The sequence below is a fragment of the Durio zibethinus genome, chromosome 23 (assembly GCF_047325235.1).
Source record: "Durio zibethinus cultivar Kanyao isolate XHJ-2024 chromosome 23, ASM4732523v1, whole genome shotgun sequence".
NCBI lineage: Eukaryota > Viridiplantae > Streptophyta > Magnoliopsida > Malvales > Malvaceae > Durio > Durio zibethinus.
In genome coordinates, this window is record NC_143184.1 from 11,344,706 (window position 1) to 11,365,930 (window position 21,225).

The window sequence follows — 21,225 nt, forward strand, 5'->3', positions numbered from 1 at the left end:
TTCAAAAATAAAAATATTAAAAAAATAAAATTTTGTAAACTAATTAAAAAAAATAAGATATGCATAAATATTTTAATCCCAATTGTAAAATTCAAAATTTTATCAATAATATATCAAATAATAACTCATAATTAAAAAAAAATTATAACCTTTAAACTCCTTGAGTAAAACTTAAGAACTCCAAGAACAATGCATGAAATAATAATCCAATTTAAAATCATTCATACCTTTTTCTAGTCAAGAATTATTTTCAATACGAATGAATTTAGTTACCACAATCTGAATCTCTTGAAGATCAGTGAAAAATTGTACGGGAAGAATATTGCTCTTATAATCAACAATCAGTCCATTGCTTCTGAATATTGTGAACTGTGCAGAACTTTTTGGACCATGTCTATTTTGGAAGAAGGCAGACTGTAGATATACAGTTGTGGATTAAAACGGATAAACTCCAAGTCCCCAAAAGGTTGAATATGCAGAAGTGGAGCTAGTTGTGACATAAAAAAATAAAAAAACTGACGATCATTCCAGTAGTATGTCTAGAGCTTCTAGGGACCAAAAAAATGACCAAATCACTGATGGAGTCTATTGTGAAACTAAAACAGTCGATTTGAGGAAAGCCAAACGGTTTTTGGTCAGATTGATCTTCTCTTCTGCTTCTGCTGCTTTTTCCTGAACACCACGGACAATATCCTCAGGAGCTTTCTCTATGAACTGCAGAGAACACAGATTGTAGATATTGTAAGCAGCTAATAAGTAAATGCAGGCATCAATAAGCATAGAAGAACACGACACTCATCTGAGAAAAAACAGCCCATCAGCTAACACATCCTATGAACAGCTGTGCTAGTAAACTTACAATAGCTTCCATAGCAATTTTTAGCATATTCAATGACCGGTTCTCAGGATACAACTACAAATCTGACTACTATAAACTAGTGCCATTTTATAAGTTCGGTACCCTGCTTTTATCCTCATTTTAATACATACACTAGGCAAGGTTTGCAAAGGTTCAGCACGGTGGCCAGTAAGCTGTAAATCTTACTCATAAATGGCCCAATAACCATATGCTTTGTTATTCTGTTAAAAATGTTAAATACCATTTGTGCTATAAAAAAATGCATGATATTAGTGCATCTACCATTATGACTGAGTAAAGTTCATACTTTAGGGGATGTGAGGCGAGCTTTAAGTCCCTCGTACTCTGTTTCCATCTTAGATAGGCGCTTGGTAAGGCGTTGAACTTCAGCAGAAATATCAACCATATCAGCAAGGGGAAGATATGCCTCTAGTCCTTCACTTGCAACAAGGTGAACTGACTGTTTTGCATCCCCTGTAAGAATAATTACATTTAGATGCCCAACATTTCATATATCAAATATGTCAGTTGATAAAACAAGTACCATTAGTGAAATGAACATGCAAAGCATTTCTTCATCCTAGGACCAAGGAATACATGGTTCAAAGTAAACATGCCTGGAGGAGAATCAGTGAAATGGATGTTGTCTACATCTAGCCTGGATAAGAGAGCCAAAACCTCCTTCTCTTCCTGCATCAAGAGGATACAACCTATCAGCACAGATTTGCAGACATGTGCTAAGAGTGCAGATACTTGAGACATTGGTGTCATTCATTAAACCATTCCTTTTGCCACCCGACTTTACAACAGCCAAGAGGTAGTATAAGTATTAGTATACATTATACAAATGGTTGAAAGACAGCATAATCAAGATCAAAGGATTATGATATTACATGTATGGAATTATGGAGCAAGAAGAATGAACAAAAAGATGCCATTTTTTTTTTCACTAATAAGACAATCTCTAAAGAAATAAACTATACTTACAGATATATACTGAATGACTTCTTCACTGGCAACAATAGAAGCAGATAAACGCTTTGCTGGCTCAACAGAGTACTCAGCTCTAGCATTCCGGATTGCTCGGGTCTAGCACATAAATTAGCAGAGGTTAGTGATTTCCTTACCTTAGTACTTATGGCTTGGAGATTGTAATAGTGGCATCTCGGGAGGTGTAGAGGGAAAAAGAACACATCTATTAACTCACCATAGCTTGTAAATTTTCAAATCTTTTTACCAAATTAGTGTTCCTGGGAAGAGAATTTTGTGGCCAAGTAGATATTATAAGAGCTTCTTTCCGATAGGGAAGTGCCTGGAAATAAATAAAACGAAAAAAAAAATCGACATAAGCATCGTGTTTTAAGTTGCATCTGCAGAAAACCTCAAATTGGAAATCTTAGGGAATGCCTAAAACAGTACACTATGGAAAAAGATCATTTCTTGTTTGCCGCACTACTCATGCATGCCAGAATGTGGACCCAAAAGTTATCCACATGAGTGCATGTGTGCAACAAGATGTGCACCTGATACAACCAGCATAAATATAAGGGGCCAATGCATGCTTTATCATAAGAACATGGTAGGGTTAAAAAAAAAAAAAAGAATGTGGTAGATGTTCATATGACCTACAACTGTTTGTCAATGGAAATTGTATTCCACAGGATCTCATAAAGACTTAATATTAACATGAATGAGCACATTTGCGAAGACAGTAAACTGAATTAGTGTGAACTAGAAAAATTTTATCAACAAGAATGCAGTGAAAGTGTGAAACGTTACAAAGCCCATACTTGCCACAGTTCCTCAGTTACAAATGGCATGAATGGATGTAATAATTTCAGTATATTCTCAAAAACATAGAGTAGAACTGCCTGTGCTATTAAAGCAACTGAATCATCTCCAGAGTGGTAAAGGTGAGCTTTACTGGCTTCAATATACCTAAGAAAATGAGAAAACCAATAAACCCCAAGCATGGGGAGAAGATCTAAAAACTAGTCATGTAACAGACAGAAAATAACTAACAGTTAATAAAGTAAAAATTATTCCAAATATTTTTGCCAAAATATATCAGAAAACGACAAGTATTTCATGTATGTGTCAGCACACACTGACAAATTATAAACCAACTTACATTATAATTCTTATAATGATACCAACAAATAACATACATGATCCACCAATTGAATTTACCACTTGAACCTAAGAAAAAAGCTCACTATGTATATTACGAAAACATGAACTTTGCTTGTTTTCAGTTTTCACATCCGACACAGTCCTAACATTTTAGTTTCAATGATCTGTAAATGACGTAATCTAGACCTTAATGGCATAAAATCATAGAACATAAATCTGTTGGCATAAAGCTGCTTATAAAGGCATTCAACATACCAATCAGCAAAATCACCCCAAAAGAAATCATATGTTTCTCTCGCAACATCCCCAAAGAAAAACTTGTTATAACTCTCAGTGACAGCATGAATAAGCATATGCAGTTTTGAGACCTGAAAATGAAAAAACAGCATTCAAGTAACTTTTCTCTGTAGCATTTAAAGAAGGAATAATCAGTTATAAATGAATGTAGCTAACTTGGTTCAAGGGTAAAAATAAAAAGAATGGCAGCAAAGACTATGCATCGTATTATTTTCTTACCACCCAACATTCAGGAAGAGGAAGCCTTAGAAGAGACTCCTCTGTGTCAAACTGAAAAAGAAATAAATTGTTTCAGTTTACTGATTAGGATATATTGTTCATGTTCTTAAGAACTGGACATTGTGATTTCGTCAAAAGCACAAATAAGTTACATCCCATGCCATAATAACAGTTACGTATGCAAGCAAAATCAGAACAATACTGTTCATAGTACAACCAACAAACACAATGAATGCTCCACCTTCCCCATCATCCTACAACTGGTAATAATTAATAATATCAATATACTTGATCTTTCTGATTTTCGTAAGCAATAGTATGGTAGCAAATGCATAGTGTTGTCCCAAGACAAGGTCACAATAGTGATCTAACAGCTATCTCACCAATCTGAGCAAAGAGAAACAAACCTCACAAGCCTGTATATTCTGCCAACCAGAAACATCATCCTGATTAGGCAGATTCTGCAGCACAAACTTGCCAGCATTCCATAATTTGTTTGTGAAGGCCTTGTTTGCTGTTAGCCTTTCAGTAGATAAATTAAGATCCTACAGCGAATTCAAGGGAAATTGGATAATTAGATATAAACTATTATAAGCTACAAACCATCCAAAGGCAGAAATGGTAAACATTCTACCACAACTTTGCATTATTGAATTATCAACACATTGTATATAGTACAAAGACAAACCTGACCAGCAGTTCCTAAAGCAAGAGTGAATCGCAAAGCATCAGTGCCAAACTCCTTGATAGTATCAATTGGATCAATAACATTGCCAAGTGTTTTAGACATTTTACGCCCCTGAAACAGTTTACATGTTAGGCAGATATTTTCTTGGGCCTTGTGAGCAACAGAACAGACCCGATGTTATTAGGAAAAGAAATAGTAATTACAAGAGTATAGATGTTTGAATTTTTTTCTCCTTGTTTGCTCTGTTTCTGCCCCCTTCATTAAATATATAAGATGCCAATTAACAAATCGAATTATTCATGGCCACTTAAAAACCTGATGTGACATCCTTAGTAAAATTTTCCAAAAAAGAAAACGGGAGAAAAAAAAAGAGGGGGAAGCAGGTTGGTGTGATCAAATGTACAGGTATCAGAAGACAATTACTTTACACTTGGGATAAATTGGTGTATGAACTATGAAGATACAACAGTAGAACCTTTTTATATCAGTTGAATACCAAAAGCTCTTCCATGGGCAACATGAGAAATTATAGAAAAATTTTCAGCACTGAGACATGCAGATGAAAGGGAACAGAAAACAAATTTTTGGACTTCAAAATGGGTACCTAACTAGTAGCCTAATTCAAACATTCTACTTACTTGTGAGTCACGGATTAGTCCATGAAGATATACATATGAAAATGGAACAGTTCCTGTGAATTCAATTCCCATCATGACCATTCTTGCGACCCAAAAGAACAATATATCATGCCTGTCCAAAGTGAAGTATTAATGCCCACAATCAAAATGTAGAAAAGTAGATTAACTGGAAATTCCTGAGACCAAATATGCTATAAACCTATATAATTAGTTATTCAATAATGTAATAGAAGCACTCACTTACAGAAAAGAATAGGGCACAGCATATAAGAAATACGAGTTAAACAAAGGGGTTCATACCCTGTTTCAAGCATTGTTGTTGGATAAAAGCTTTTAAAATCCTCTGCTGACACATCTGGCCACCCAAGAGTACTGAAAGGCCATAGTGCACTGAAAAGAAAAGTATCAGTTCACGTACAGTCAAAATATATATCGCATTTATTACACAAGCCAAGATTAACGAGTGTGTGTCAAGTTTCATATCCAAAGCACAGGAGAACCTTACCCAAACCTTTAAAAGTTAGATGAACTAAAATTTAAGAACTTAAGTTGAACACTAAGGCTGAAAAAATGAAATCTATTCGATTTTCTACCGGTTATTGTATTACTCAAAGTCCAGCAAGTGAACTCCTTTGGAGTGTACCATAATAAAGTGATTTCAAACACCCTACACAAACTATTTCAAAAAATCAACATAGTTGCCTCAATTTTTTTTTTTTTTTAACACCAGAATTAAGACATAAAAAATATTTAGACTCAAACAAACTTTAGCACTTCCCCACTTGGTACTAATACTTCAGGATTTAAGTGACATTTCAACTTAAAGATTGAACTGACAGAAAATATAATCACTCCCAGAGAATTAAAAACTAATTTAATTATGCAAGAAAGTTTAAGGAGAATATGAATATAATAGCTTCAATTGGATGACAATTTAAAAAAGAGTTAATTACACTTTTGGTGCTTGAACTTTAGGAAAATGTACAAAATGATACCTAAAGAAATAAAAAGTACAATTTGCACCTTGAACTTTTAAATAATGTACCATTTTAATTTTGTAATAAGCCTATAATTTGTTGAATAAAGTGTTAAATATTTTGCAAAAACTTCATGTAGATGCCATTTGACAAACAATAATTAACCCACCCTGGACAAATATTTTTATGGTTCAAGTAAAAAAATATTTTTTAATTTATATTGAAAAACAGATGTTGACAGAATGTAATGAACACATAATTTGATAATATTTGTCAAACGCCATATATATAAACTGATACAGTTAGCGGGATTAGAATTTGGGTTAATATGATACATAATTTGAAACTTTAATTATATATTTTATTTCTTTAGGTACCAATTTGTACATTTTCTCAAAGTTCAGGTACCAAAAATGAAATTAACTCTTATAAAAAATTACTTGCTTTTTGTAACATGACCTCAAACATATTTGATCCTTTTTTTATTTTGAGGAAGTGTCAACAGATTTGTTAGCATAATTTTTCATATCTAATCAAGAATTCATTTCAGGAAGAAAAAAAAAATAGAATGTACTTATTTGATTGATAGTTTGAAAATCATGACGCATCATTTAAGTACAGTGTTTACTAAATTACGTTTAAGATTACTTTCCAAATACCATCTGAGGTTTAATCGAATTTTCTATTTGAAGGTCATTTATAGACTCGGAGAGATAATAACAGAAATAAACACAACTTATAAGAAAGTAAAACCAAAGTGACAGCAAAACTAGAATTGACAAAGACTGGCTTTGGTCTTTGAATGCACAATCTTATGGACTTGACTTATAACATAATATCCCCCATCCAGCCAATTAGATTTTCTTAGGCAAGAAGGATTTTGCAAAAAATAAAAATAAAAGCTAATTATGTACCAAAACATAAAAGAAGGGAGAAAAGCTAAGGTAAAAAATGGCTTTCCATCCTAAAAAGAAGATATCAGAGTTGACGGAGTAAGAAATTGAATAACCAACCTTGAGAACCAAGTGTCAAGAACATCTGGATCCTGATATATTTCTACCTCTTTTCCGTATTTATCACGAGCCTTCATAAGAGCTTCCTCAGAATTCCTAGCAACTATATATTCCTCTTCACAGTCTTTTCCAACAATATACCAAACAGGTATGCGGTGTCCCCACCACAGCTGTCTGCTTATGCACCAATCCTTAATATTTGATAGCCAATGATTATAAATCTGTTATCAAAATAAATGCACATAAGCAGAGGCACATAATAGCCAACAGAAATAACCTTAAATGCAAAATAGAGATAAACAGGCAGATAGGTTCCAGATGACAATGGCATGTGCTGAGGGGTGTTGAACAATGACGAATACCTTCTCGAATCTTTCAGGCATAATGGTCAGTTCTCCCTTTTCAACTGCACGAAGGGCCTTTTCAGCTAAGGGCTCCATTGTTACAAACCACTGCTTGCTTACTAATGGCTCTATTACCTAATAAAAGAACCAAAAAAGGAAACAATATTAGAAAGAATTACCGACAGAGTAAGTATCAACACCTTAACTTCAAAAATAAATAAATAAATATATATAATTGAAAGACAACATGAACACCTCCCCTCCACGCTGAGATCTTGGTACTCGTAAAGTGTGGGGCTCCTTCTTCACAGCTAAGTCAGTCTCCTCAAGATCAGACCACAATTTCTTCCGTGCCTCAAACCGATCAAGGCCACTAATAATTCACAGCCACCGCCATAGGTTAGGCAAAAAAAGACAACTTCAATTTAGCATTTGTTCAGCAAGTCCTATACAAATATTACCAGTACAGTCCTGCAACCTCATTTAGTGTCCCATCCTTGTTCATAACATTAAGAATGGGCAGACCAAGCTTTCGAGCTAGAAGATAATCATTATGATCATGTCCAGGGCTTATCTTAAGCACACCTGTCCCAAAGTCTTTATCAACATACTGCCACCATTGACATAATCAACAAAGCAGAAGTGAGATTGTTAACCTGAAATTTCTTAATTTAATGGACACAGTTAAAACACTTGCCACCTCCACCAACCCCACAAAGCGAGAGAATCGAAGAAGGGAAAAGAAGTGCAATATAAATTGTTACCTAAGAAACATATTACACCTCGAATATTTTATAAGGATGTATAAGAAGGTGAGAGCAGACTGTCAAGTTAAATATTGGAGTTTTAAAACCAGAGTCTTCTACTAACTTAAATTTCTATTAGATCCTTAATGTGGGTCAAGCAGACCATTCATTCTAAAACTGGAGGTGGATACCCACAATAAAGAAGCCATAGGTCATGTAAGGAATAACATACACCCAAAATTTGAAGCACAAACTCATCATGAAGCCCAACAAGACCTCATGATAAAGACAAGAAAAATATCCCACAAGTTGCAAAAGGTATTGCATCTGAAAAGGACTCTAACTACAAAGAGAAATGCAAAATGCCCTCATCCATATGTAAAATGCTTAAACAATAATCATGATGCCAGTTGCCTACCAACTATCAATTTTCTTCCAACACCTCAACTAAAAAGGCTGGCTATCATCAAGTTCCACTAACAAACACAAATAAGTAAAACTATGAAAAAACAAAGCATTGTCTGAGGAGTGAGGATTGTAGATTGCATGATCAATATCTTACTTCTATGAGCCATGAAGATAGAGAATGTCATGGATATTAGAGACTCTGAATTGCACACACCCTTGATGAACCATATGATATTATTTTATCATGCTAAGCCAATCAAGTTTCACATGTATTAGCTCCTCTCTTTATAATCTAATGTTTTTCTATTGAATTATTATTTTTCACATTTAGTTCCTCAATTACTAGTATTAAAACTTTTTTTTTCTTTTATATCTTGAATAACATCAAGTGTTTAAGCTTTTACAAGACAGACTTCACATCTCTATGCTTCTTTTCAATAGCTCTTTTCTTGTTTAGTTATATTTAACTATTCATTTCATTTTAATCAAAAACAAAAAATCAAAAGGCTTCCACCTTGCCTTACAACGGGTAAAATGTCTCATCTTACACTTTTTCTTTTTAAAACCTTGATGCTCATACAAACGATTAGCCCTCTTCCCAAAAGCCTTGACAGACTATGTAATGACACCAAATGATTGAGAAAGAGATTCAACAACAAGAAAAAACCAAATGCATTTTTATGTATCTGGAAATCAGAATGGCAATTATAATGGGTGAAATCAGAATGGCAATTATAATGGGTGAAAGTATTTAAGCTTAAAAGAAGAACTAAATCTAGGTTTGGAACACCAGGTTATAAAGTAAATTGTCAATTGAGGTTCTTCCAAAGAAAGGTCTTAGAGGAATATAAAGTGACTCCCTATAGAGAGATTACTAAGGTAATGATTATTGTGGGAAAACACTCACAGCTGGTTGTAATCTTTATATTTATATTTGTATCTCTAGAATTAAGTATTTTTATCCTTAGAATTAAAGACAAAAATTAAGATATACAATCCCTCAATTATAAGATCAGTTTTAGAAAGATTTAGTTTCCTAGTTTACCCATTAGTTACTTGTATATAAACCTAAAGTGATTGTATAATTCTTCATAAGCAGTTTTTCAATATACATTCAATTTTACTCTTAGTTTTTCAAACAATTTTATTTTTTAGTTTTTCCACATGCTATCAAAGCTTTAGGCTCCTTTGGGAAGAAAATTTTTTCAACCTTCATTGCTGACTTCTATTTCAGGCCTTCATAGCCAAATCTTGTTAAATCTTTCAATCTTATTTTTTTCCTTCATTGGCCTTCATTGCCTAGAATCATCTCTAGTTAAACCTTTACTATCAATACTTGTTTCAGTTCTAAGTAAGATAACCATGCCAAAGATAGCAGAATTTGCCACTACTACTTGATTTGAGGAAGTGATAACTAGTAAAACCACCGAAGTACTATAAAAGTCTCGGGAACAGAGAGAGTTGGACAGAGAAGAGATTGAGAAACTAAGAAGCCTATTAAAAACTCTCGAAAAGCCTCCTGGCGTATGTTCTTAGGGTAAGGTCTCTAGTTCAGGTAAGGCTTCTGGTTCTCATGAATTAAATGTCTTGGTTAAGCCTATTGCGAATTCTTGGGTAATTGACTCAGGAGCCACAAATTTATGACACATTTTTCACAGAAATTTAGTACATATACCCTATGTCCTAGTAATAAGAAAATTGTTGTTGCAGATGATTCACTTACTACAGCAGCAAGATTAGGAGATGTTAAAATTAACCCCTCATTTGTTCTTAAAAATGTTCTTCTTGTTCCTGGATTGTTTACTAATCTTATATCTATACAAAAACATACCAGAGACATGAACTACAAAATGACTTTTTATCCCTCTCATTGTGAATTTTAGGACCAGATTTCGAGGAAGAGTATTGGATTTGCTAAGAAGAAGGATGGACTCTACTATCTTGAGACATCAAACAACACGAGTAATATCAAGAATAGTTTACCCTTGTCATTTCTTTCTAAAAAATCTCCCAATAAAGACAAAATCTGGCTTTATCATTTTCGTCTTGAACATCCTTCTTTTGGAACTTTGAAAAACATGTTTCCTTCTTTGTTCAAAGGATTAAATGCTGAAAATTTTCATTGTGATGTTTGTGAACTTGCAAAGCATGGACGTGTGTTTTTTCCAATTAGCAATAAAAAAAGTTCTACTCCTTTTTACTTGATTCATAGTGTGTCTTTTCCAATTAGCAATAAAAAAAGTTCTACTCCTTTTTACTTGATTCATAGTGATATATGGGGTCCCTTTATAATTCCTAATATTTTTGGTTCAAGATAGTTTGTTTCTTAATAGATGATTGTACCAGGGTCTCTTAGATATTTTTACTTAAATCCAAATCAGATGTGAATAGTGTGTTTTTAACTTCCAAAACATGATCCAAAATCAATTTAGAGTGAAAATCAAGAGATTTAGGTCTGATAATGCAAGAAATTATTTCAACTAGAGTTTATCTACCTATTTCCGAAAAAAGGGATCCATGAGTCATCTTGTGTTAATACTCCACAGCAAAATGGAGTGGTAAAGAGGAAAAACAATCATTTACTAGCCACAACCCGAGCTTTACTATTTCAAGCAAACATACCCAAATCCTACTAGAGGGAAGTTGTTCTCACTGCCACACATATTATAAATAGGTTACCTTCAAGGGTTTTGGGATTTAAAACTCCTATGGAACTACTCTCACAATTCTATCCCAACTTTAATACCACAAACAACCTCACACCTAGGATATTTGGTTGTACATCATTTGTTTATGTTCACAGTCACAATTGGGGGAAGTTGGATCCTAGAGCAATTAAGTACATTTTTGTGAGATATTCATCAACTCAAGACAGGTATAAGTGTTATCATCCTCCTACAAAAAATTCTATGTGTTTGCAAATGTCACTTTTGAAAAAAGTAAACCATTTTTTACTCAACCTTATCTTCAGGGAGAGACTTCATTCATGGAAGATAAGGATAAAGACTTCTTTTTGCTTGATTGGTCCTCCTCTTCAACATTTATACCCATTAATTCTTCTAAATCGAAACTTATTTCTTCTGAGTCCAAGTCAAACACTGAATTTAAGTCTGAACCCATTCCAAACATAAAAGATGTGATAAAGGATAATATTGTTCTTGATTCTACGAAGGAATTACAGGTGTACTCAAGAAGGAAAGTTCCAAATCCTGAACCAGTGCAAGTCCAAGAACCTGATCCTAACTCTAAAAATGAGGTAACTACAGTCTTTGACCCTGTTTCTCAAAATGAGCATGAATCTCCTAAAACTATAACTAGTGACTATGATCTGTCTAGTGCCATTAGGAAATAAACCAAAGAATGTACTAATCATCCACGATACTCAATCTCTAATTGTGTTTTTTGAAAAATTCTCACCATCCCACAAAAAATTTTCTTGTGAGTCTAAACACCATTTCTGTTCCAACTTCATTATCCGAAGCATTATCCAGTGAGAAATGGAAGCAAGCCATGAAAATAGAAATGAAAGCCTTAGAGAAAAATAAGACATGGGAATTGGTAAAGTTGCCTAAAGGAAAATATCTAGTTGGGTGTAAATGGGTTTTCACTGTAAAATAAAAGGCAGATGGTATTATTGAAAGGTATAAAGCCAAGTTGATTGCTAAAGGCTACACTCAAACTTATGGAGTGGATTATCAGGAAACTTTTGCCTCGGTTGCCAAAATGAATGCAGTTAGGATTTTGTTATCATTGGCAACTTCAACAATTTGATGCAAAGAATGCTTTTCTACATGGTGATTTGCAAGAAGAAACATATATGAAGGTTCCACTGGGATTTAGAGGTCATCTAGAAGCAAACAAAGTATGCAAGCTGAAAAAGGCTTTATATGACCTTAAACAGTCTCCTAGGGCTTGGTTTGGGAGGTTTGCCAAAGTGATGCTAGTAATGGGATATAAACAGAGTCAAGGAGATCACACATTGTTTAACAAGCACTCTGATTGAAGGAAAGTCAGAATTCTATTAATATATGTTGATGAGATAACTGTAACTGGAGATGATGAAAAAAAGAAAGAATCTCTAAAACAGTGTTTGGCTAGAGAATTTGAGATAAAAAAGCTAGGGAGATTGAAGTACTTTCTAGGAATTGAAGTAGCTCACTCACGGCATGATATTTGCATCTCACAACAAAAATATGTGATGAATCTTTTGAAGGAAACTGGGAAACTCGCATGTAAACCTGCAAATACCCCTATAAATCCTAATCATAAACTTGAAGAAGTCAATGAAGATGCTACTGTAGATAGAGAGATGAACCAAAGATTACTTGGAAGACTCATTTATCTCTCACATACTAGACCTGATATAGCATATGCTGTGAGTGTGATAAGTCAATTTATGCATAGTCCTAAAGAAGTGCACCTATAGGCTCTCTACCATGTATTGCACTATTTGAAGGCCAATCCTGGGATAGGTATCTTATTCAAAAGAAATTCAGGGCTGGTTCTAGAGGCATATACAAATGCTGATTATACAGGTTTAATAACTGATAAAAGATCCGCCTCAGGCTATTGCACTTTCCTAGGTGGTAATCTTGTGACTTAGAGGAGTAAAAAATAGAATGTGATGGCAAGATCAAGTGTTGAAGCAAAGTTTAGAGCAATGGTTCAAGGAATTTGTGAACTACTATAATTAAAGATTATCCTAGAAGACTTGAAGATCAAGTGGGATGGACCAATGAGACTCTACTGTGACAACAAGTTTGCAATAAGCATTGCACATAATCCTGTGCAATATAACAGAACAAAACACATTGAAGTAGACCAGCATTTCATAAAGGAAAAACTAGATAGTGGGTTGATTTGTACACCGTATGTATCAACCAAGGCTCAACTTGCAGATGTATTGACTAAAGCTCTTAGCAATGCAACATTTCAAGAAATTATTTCCAAGCTGGGAATGGAAAACACCTATTAACCATCTTAAGGGAGAGTGTGGGAAAATACTTATTTACAGCTAGTTGTAATCTTGTAATCTGTATATTTATATTTGTATCTTTAAAATTAAATATTTGTATCCCTAGAATTAAGGACAAAAAATTAGGATATACAATACCTCAATTATAGGATCAGTTTTAGGAAGATTTAGTTTCCTAGTTTACCCATTAGTTAGTTGTATATAAACCTAAGGTGCTTGTATAATTCTTCATTAGCAATTTTTCAATACACATTGAGTTTTACTCTTAGTTTTTCATACAATTTTATTTCTTAGTTTTTCCACAATTATATATGAAACCCCTTTAAACTTTTACATCCTCATTACTACGCTCGATCTAGACATATGGTTGGGTTATACATGATAATACAGACAAATGCTATAGTCAAATCTTAGGATTTAGAGGAAATATCTTGGGCTCTCTGCTTTATCAATCAATCCTAATATACCTATATTAACACCACCACCACCACCCCCCACACCACAAAAAAAAAAAAAACAATAAAAAATACTTTTTGTTTTTTTTTTAAATTGCATTTAAATTCCTCTGTCATGTGCATTCCTACCAATTTGGGTGACGAAGTTTGAGGAAAAAATAGCATTATTACACTGATGAAACAATTGGAGAAAGCAAAAATATTTAAGTAAAAAAAATCAGGTGCTTTCACCTTGTCAGATATAATGGGAACATGACGACCATATGTCATAGGAACAATTGCCATTTGACCAACATACTTGGAATATCGCTCATCCTGCATAACAAGTAATCAAATATGGCATCAATGTGATGTCACACTCATAAAAAAAAAAAAATAGAGTTGTGAGTTATCACTTAACATGCAAGTTTTGCTGGCTACCATAGGCCACAGCATTATCGCACCTCAATTCAAACAAAATCTGAAGTTAGTCTCCTGGGTCTATTACAAGGAAGACAGGACAATGGGTATAAGGAATGGAAGAATATTTATGAAACCAATCATTGCGAAAGAAAAAGGCCACTGTGCTTTCTTATTAAAAACAAAGATATTTTTTCCATGCTGCATCTAAAGTTACTTCGATTGAATCATTTTGAGTTAAGTTGCTAAACTTAACCACTATGTTTGTTATTTAAAAGAAAGATCTTTTCCAAGTTAACCAATCATTAGTGCTTTATCCATTCTGCACCCAATATAATGTATAGGGGAAAAGTGAAAATAATAAAGAATGCCTCAAGAAATCTTTTAAATCATATAAGCAGTGAAAAGCTCTTTTATTTAAACAACCTTCACTTTCTATTTAATTTAATGAATAGACCTATCATCATGATAATAATTTCTGAGACCGCACTGCATTCGGCCCACCAGGTAGCAGGCTCTACTTAATAGATGCAACGAGCCATTGGATGAAGGAAATTGTTCATAACACAAAAAATTTACCCCAAAATAATGAAAACACACTGGAAATATTAAATAAAAATGTTCTATAGGACCTTTCACTATATTGCAATCAAAATTATATAATAGCGGTCATGAATTTATGTTTAATAAAAAAATTGGATGATTCAACTGTATCTAGTTTAAAAATCTTGGACAATTATCAAATTAGACCATTGAACGCATATAAGTGAGATTGGCCCAAAAAAAACATAAATAATGAGCAGGCTTTGACTAGAATTATCCATAAAAGATAGCTTTTAACATATTTTACTTGCTTCATCAATGTACATCATTTTGTCAATATTTCCTCTACTTTTTATGTCTTTATCGTATTACTGCATTCATAAGCTTCTGTGAGTGACTATGAACACCATCGGCCTTTACGTTTATTATAATATTTCATCAATGCTGCATCCAAAGATTCATATTTTTCAATCACTTCTATTCTTCTTCCAACATTGTATGCGATTCTATCGCATTCCAAAACATGCTCAAGAAGTTAAACCCATAAAAAATTGAAACAAATGCAGGAAGTAAAACAAATTCTAACCCATTATGTACCTGCTTTAGTCAAGTAACATTAAAAGGAAAAAAAGAAAAGCAGAAGCACATGACTCTTTAATCTAAATTGATGAAAATAATCAAATAGACACTGCAGAAAACAAAGAGACCACCTCTCAAACACGAGCATAGAAAGCAACATTGAACAATAAGACCTTTGCATCATATCTATAATAAAATTTGAAGACCATGTCCATTACCAGAAGTAACTACCAACCATCTGGACCATCCATTCTTTACTATTACTTCAATAAGAATAAAGGTGTTATACCTGAGGATGAACAGCAACAGCTACATCACCAAACAAAGTTTCGGGTCTTGTCGTTGCTATTGTCAAGAAATCACTCCTACATAGAGAACAAACATCAAAGTATCAGTCACAATTGGTGGCAATACTCAAAAGAAGATGCACATTGATCTACTTGAGGACATCTATGTCCATAGGAATTGAAAGCATATGTAAATTTTATATTACCATCTAAAATAAAATTCACATATGTATAAGAATAATGGAATATCTACCAGTTAGCTACTCCATTTTACATTCCAATAAGAATAAAATTTTGAAGCTCAAAAGGTAATATAATATTCCCTGCCTCACATTCTTGTATCTTTTACTCTGGCAATTATGAATCCAACCGTGCATTCTTACTACATTTTCCCCTTTCAGTTACGTAAGTCCATTCATGCTCCAGAAAAAGTAAAGCACACACACAGACAAACACCTAACAAAGCAAGTCCGTGTGGAGTAAATACCTTGAACCTCCAGCTACACGATACTTAATATAATAGAGGGTACCAGGTTCTTCAGAATAATCTACTTCCTAAGAAAAAATGCAAACGAAACATTGAATGTAAAGAATGTAAAGCAAAATGCAGAAAAAAAAAAAAAAAAAGCAATATTCCCATGAAAACAGACATTCATACCAAGTCTGAAACAGCAGTCTGCAACTTGGGAGACCAGTTAACCATGTAAGAACCTAAAAGAAAACATCAATGGAGCCAATTAAAATTAGAAAAATCTGAGCTGAGTTCTGTGGTTGAATATGTAATAATAAAAACAAAAAAAACAAACAAAAAGAAAGTAGCTTCCAAATCCTACCACCAACCATCAAAGAATCTATTTAAGTCACCATGAATAATAACCGTTCCCAAAGTACAAAATGGAGCTTCTAAGTTTAAAGCATCCTTCCCTTCAGTCTTTTATTGAGCTATTTTCAGACCAGACATTCTATATGTGTATGTACAAAAATGAAAATACAGACAAGTCCACCAACATCAATTCCATGTCACCCAAGTGGGACCAGTAAATGACCATTACTTGGAATAGAGGTCAAACCGAAGCATATATGTACTCCCATATCAATGCATTCCAAGGGGAAAAAATATTGAAAATCATTTTTAAGTGCTAATATTAGTCTTTCTTTGTTGTTTTCCATTTGTATCATAATTTCTTTTAGCTTTTTAGTGAAGGAAAAGATAATGTTAATATTATCTTCTTTTGAATTACTAAAGGCCACCAATGGAAAGGAAGAGCAGGAATGGTATGTTATGGTCAAATGTTGAGATAAGGTGAAAATAAACATGCTAAAAGACTTTGTTCACATATGGTAATTTCTGTTAGCAAAATGCAACATGATGGTAATCAATGTAATTTTGGCATGTACCTTGGTAGATTAATCCTTTTTCATGAAGTCTAACAAATGCCTCAATAACAGCTCCTGCAATAGGAAGGCAAGGTTTAGAACACATAAACTTAGCCTACTAATATTTGAACATATGTAAGTGCCTTATTATTGTTGTTATTATTATCACTATCACTACTATTATTACCACCACACATATGCTGCAAGATTACAAATTATGTTACAAATAACAATACAAGGATGGTAAACTTTACACATAATTTTAAAAGACTTTGAAGACAGGCTAGAATCCACTTCTACTAGATAGAAAACTGGTCTTACGACTTAGCTGCTCATCAAGGGTGAAATGTTCTCTAGTCCAATCACAAGAAGCTCCAAGTCTCTTAATCTGATTTGTAATGGTGCCACCATACCTGATACAGTAAAACCAAGTAATGAACAAAAAAGAAGAAGAAATAAATAAAAGATACAGAATAAATGTACTTATCTCAATGCGACCTTAATGGTCAAATATGAATCATAAGTACCAGAAATTAGACAACAGGGCAAAAGTAATAAAACCCCATAAGTATCAGTGTTTGGAGGGAGAAGTAGAATTTATTGAAGTATAGGTTGTGTACACCCCCCTTCCAAAACAACAAAAACACCATAGCAGATATGCACCAAGCAACAGATTCTATATCGGCACAGAACAGCAGAAAGAACAAAGTATGCAAGTAATTTAAGGGAAAATATACTTCTCTTTCCACTCCCAAACTCGTTTTGCAAATTCATCTCTGCCCAGTTCTACCCTTTTTATTCCTTCGGATGCCAACATTCTTTCCACAACCAGCTGGGAAAAGAAAAGTAAAATAGCTTCAATAATATATTTTAATTCAACAAGATACAACAATCAAATAACTCATTTTCTACATGGAACATTATGTATGACAAGGCCAGTGAATGCAAAGAATATAAATCAGAAAAAAATATGTTTAATATATATTAGCAAAAGATTAATTAAAAATAATATAATCCAAATGATCAAAATTTTTCCAGAAAACATAAGTAAAAATGGTAAAATAAAATAGCTTAATCCTCATTGGAGGTGATAGAATTTGAATATTGCAGAATATTTTTTTTTTCTTTCTATTTTGGAGATCAGAGGAGCAGAAATCATGATCATCAAGAGACTAACCTGAGTTGCAATACCAGCATGATCAGTTCCGGGAAGCCAAAGTGTTGGTCTTCCCCTCATGCGATGGTACCTAACCATGATATCCTAAAAAAGACCACCAAAGGAGACAAATACAAAAATAAATAAATAAATAAGCATGACAAGACCAATAGATTTTAGTGCCAATAAAATTTTAAAAATTGCAATGTCTAAAAAATAAAGGTTGGAATCTGTCAGAATTAGAAGGATCCTTATATCTTGATATCTCTCCCTCCTCCACAGCTTCATCTTGTTGCATACCAAAGTCACTAACCACATGCAATTAAGGATGTGTGATCTTTTTCACTAAGAAAACCTTTTCCTGAGGTTAAGAAATTACTTTTACCACCATAGACTCAAGTGCATACATAAATAAAATCAAAGTTACTGAATATGTTATATGAAACATTCATCTATGGTGAGATGCAACGGCTGCCCAAAATGTAATTATGTGCACTTTTTCATAAATACATTCGGAAAACTACAATAAATGTAGCATCAGTAATGCCTGACAAATGCATCCTTACATGTACAACATTACCAATGAAACAAGTAAAAAGAACTGTCTTTTTGAAGAATTCTAAAATCATTCTCACAACCTCAAGAGTCACAAACATTGCATGTCCCATGTGCAGAGAGCCAGTAACGTTAGGAGGTGGCATTGATATGACAAAAGGATCACTTCCCCTGTCAAACTTGGGTCTGAAATAGCCTTGAGACTGCCACCTGACATCCAAGAATTACATAAATACATCATCTCAATAGAAATATATGTTAAGAAAGTCTGCTACAAGTAATGAACATATAACCATATCTAAACAAGGTGAATCCACAAATGCAGCAGTTTCACAAACAACTTTTTCAACAGTTAGTTCAAAACTGTAGAACGATAGCGCAAAACAGCATTTAGAGACACACACCCCTTCCTAGACTAGAACAACAATAACAAACTAAGCCTTGAATCCCATAACTTTAAGGTTGGCTGTATGAAAGGCCAAAAAGAGAATCATGTTAGGTCATAGTTTTGAATCTTTTTGCGCCACTCATTTCTATCTAAAACAACCTTTTCATCTACTTCCTTAACCCTCATATCATTTCTTATTACTTGCATCTACATCTTTCATGGTCTATCTCTATAAGTTTTGATCTCTCCCAAATCCAAAAACTCATTGCTCCAACCTGGTACACAGATAGGCCTACATTTCACATGTCCAAACCATCTCAAACGATCCTCTCTCATCTTTTCCTCAATTCAAACTACTCCTAATTTTCCTCGAATAAATTAAACGAATACAATCTTTAGAAACATACATAAATTATAGGACTTGTATAAATGAAATCTTGAAGATCAATATTTGGTAAAATTCTAATGCGAAAAGTGATTTGATGTCTTTAGTCATGCTAGCGTTTTACACAAAAAAAAAAACTTGAAATGACAAGAGAATAAGGGTTTTCCTTATTATCATAAAGATAACAACCAAAAGCAAGAACTTAGGACTTAAAGATAAGTTAATTAAAATAGCCTCTTCCCTTACATTATTACATTCAATCACATACAATTTGACTTCATTATAATGAAAACTTTTATTTGGTCAAAAGTAAGGACCAAACAACATAAAACCTCAAAATTCAATTTGAAAGAGGAATCTTTAATAAAAAAGAGATAAAATAAAGAACAAATTATCAGATTCAAGAATAAAATACCAATTGTATATCCGTTCCTCTGAAGTAAAATCAAATGACTTTGCCAACTCTGGAGAAGTGAAAACGCCATTCTCAGATGCAGCAACTGAAAATACAACAAGAAACTGAATTCATATGCAACTCAAATAATTAACCTCTAAAATGAATACACTAAAGATCTTAGAAATATTTATCCCCTAATTTCATTCATTAATGCGTTTAACTAATACTTTCATTACTGATTTTTCCTTACTGAAAAGCGTAAAATGCAAAATTAAATTACCTTTAATGAAAATAAACAATTAACTAATATGAAACACACATTCAAACATAATTTTTTCCATATAAAAGTAAAAAAAAAAAAATGCATCCTGTTATTAAAAAATTTTACCTAGTTTTTCTCATATTTTAGGCTTTCTGCCCCTAAATTCATCCAAATTTTCACAGAAAATGTTTGACTTTTTAAGCTCATTTTCTAACGCTGAATTTTCGAAGAAAACAAAAGAAATTAACTCGAGCACATGCGCAATTTAATTTAATTTTCCTCCACTTTCTCAGCAACCAAACAAACAAAAAAAAAATAGAGAGAAAGCAAATATGCAATTTCTTTTACCAGCAAAGCTCCGACGCTTTATGAAAGTGAAACGAGATTGAGAGCGGGGAAGAAAAAAACGACAGCGTTTGGAGAAGAGAAGAGGGTTGAGACTGTAAGCAGAACGAGAAGATAAAAGAAAAGGAGGAGAGACAGCCATTTGATGGAGACTCATTCCTCAGAGAAGATTGAAATTTCTTTTTAAGAGCTTTTTATTTTTTAATTATTTTTGTAAATTGTGGCGGGGTTCTAATTTTCGCTCCTACTGATAAAAAGGAGGAAAAGTAGAAGATTAGGGATAACGGAGATTGGACAGATGGATATAGCAAAGCAATTTTTCGAAAAAAAAGAAAAAAGAAAAATAGGCAACTATACGAAGACTGTGTAATAATATTATTTATTTTAATGTTTTGTTAAATTTTATCATGTGCAATAATATTATTATTTAAAAATCTGGCCTTCAATTTTTCTAATTTAAAAATAAAAACATATTAAAAAAAGTATATTCTCTCAATTTTTTAAAAATTCATTATTAAGAAATTTTTTAACAATTATTATATTATATTTTTATCATTATAATTGATTTTTTTATTATATTAAAAGAATAAAATTTTAATACAAATAAAAAAATTTAATTTAAAATCAGATCTTAGATATCTTTTTAAATATTTTTAATCATTACATTAAAAGTTTTGAATATTATAATTGATTCTTTCATTTAATAGACTGAACAATTTTTTTTGTTTTAATTATATATGAATCTCTTTCTATTTAAAATCAACAAATATACAAATAAAGGAAATATCTTATTTCTATAC

General features: G+C 32.9%; 1 protein-coding gene across 3 annotated transcripts; it reads right to left on the bottom strand.

Moving 5' to 3' along the window:
• Positions 1-181: 181 nt before the first annotated feature.
• On the bottom strand, positions 182-20,650 carry EMB2247 (protein EMBRYO DEFECTIVE 2247). 3 transcript variants are annotated; one of them, XM_089752969.1, is made up of 27 exons: positions 20,429-20,650; positions 19,837-19,921; positions 18,732-18,858; positions 18,115-18,198; positions 17,675-17,769; positions 17,267-17,350; positions 16,959-17,012; positions 16,219-16,271; positions 16,048-16,115; positions 15,563-15,638; positions 13,984-14,067; positions 7,630-7,778; positions 7,424-7,541; positions 7,187-7,303; positions 6,825-7,045; positions 5,135-5,224; positions 4,835-4,946; positions 4,197-4,307; positions 3,916-4,053; positions 3,509-3,559; positions 3,248-3,360; positions 2,650-2,797; positions 2,067-2,171; positions 1,847-1,948; positions 1,477-1,549; positions 1,167-1,333; positions 182-714 (listed from the first exon to the last, which is right to left on the bottom strand). In XM_089752969.1, exons 5-27 carry the CDS (start codon positions 17,709-17,711, stop codon positions 586-588), a joined length of 2,400 nt encoding a protein of 799 aa, XP_089609095.1. In that variant the 5' UTR covers positions 17,712-17,769; positions 18,115-18,198; positions 18,732-18,858; positions 19,837-19,921; positions 20,429-20,650; the 3' UTR covers positions 182-585. The 3 variants fall into 3 exon arrangements, with proteins under 3 accessions (XP_089609095.1, XP_022771922.1, XP_022771924.1); XM_022916187.2 differs by having other exon boundaries at positions 17,259-17,350; XM_022916189.2 differs by lacking the exon at positions 3,509-3,559 and having other exon boundaries at positions 17,259-17,350.
• Positions 20,651-21,225: the final 575 nt, after the last annotated feature.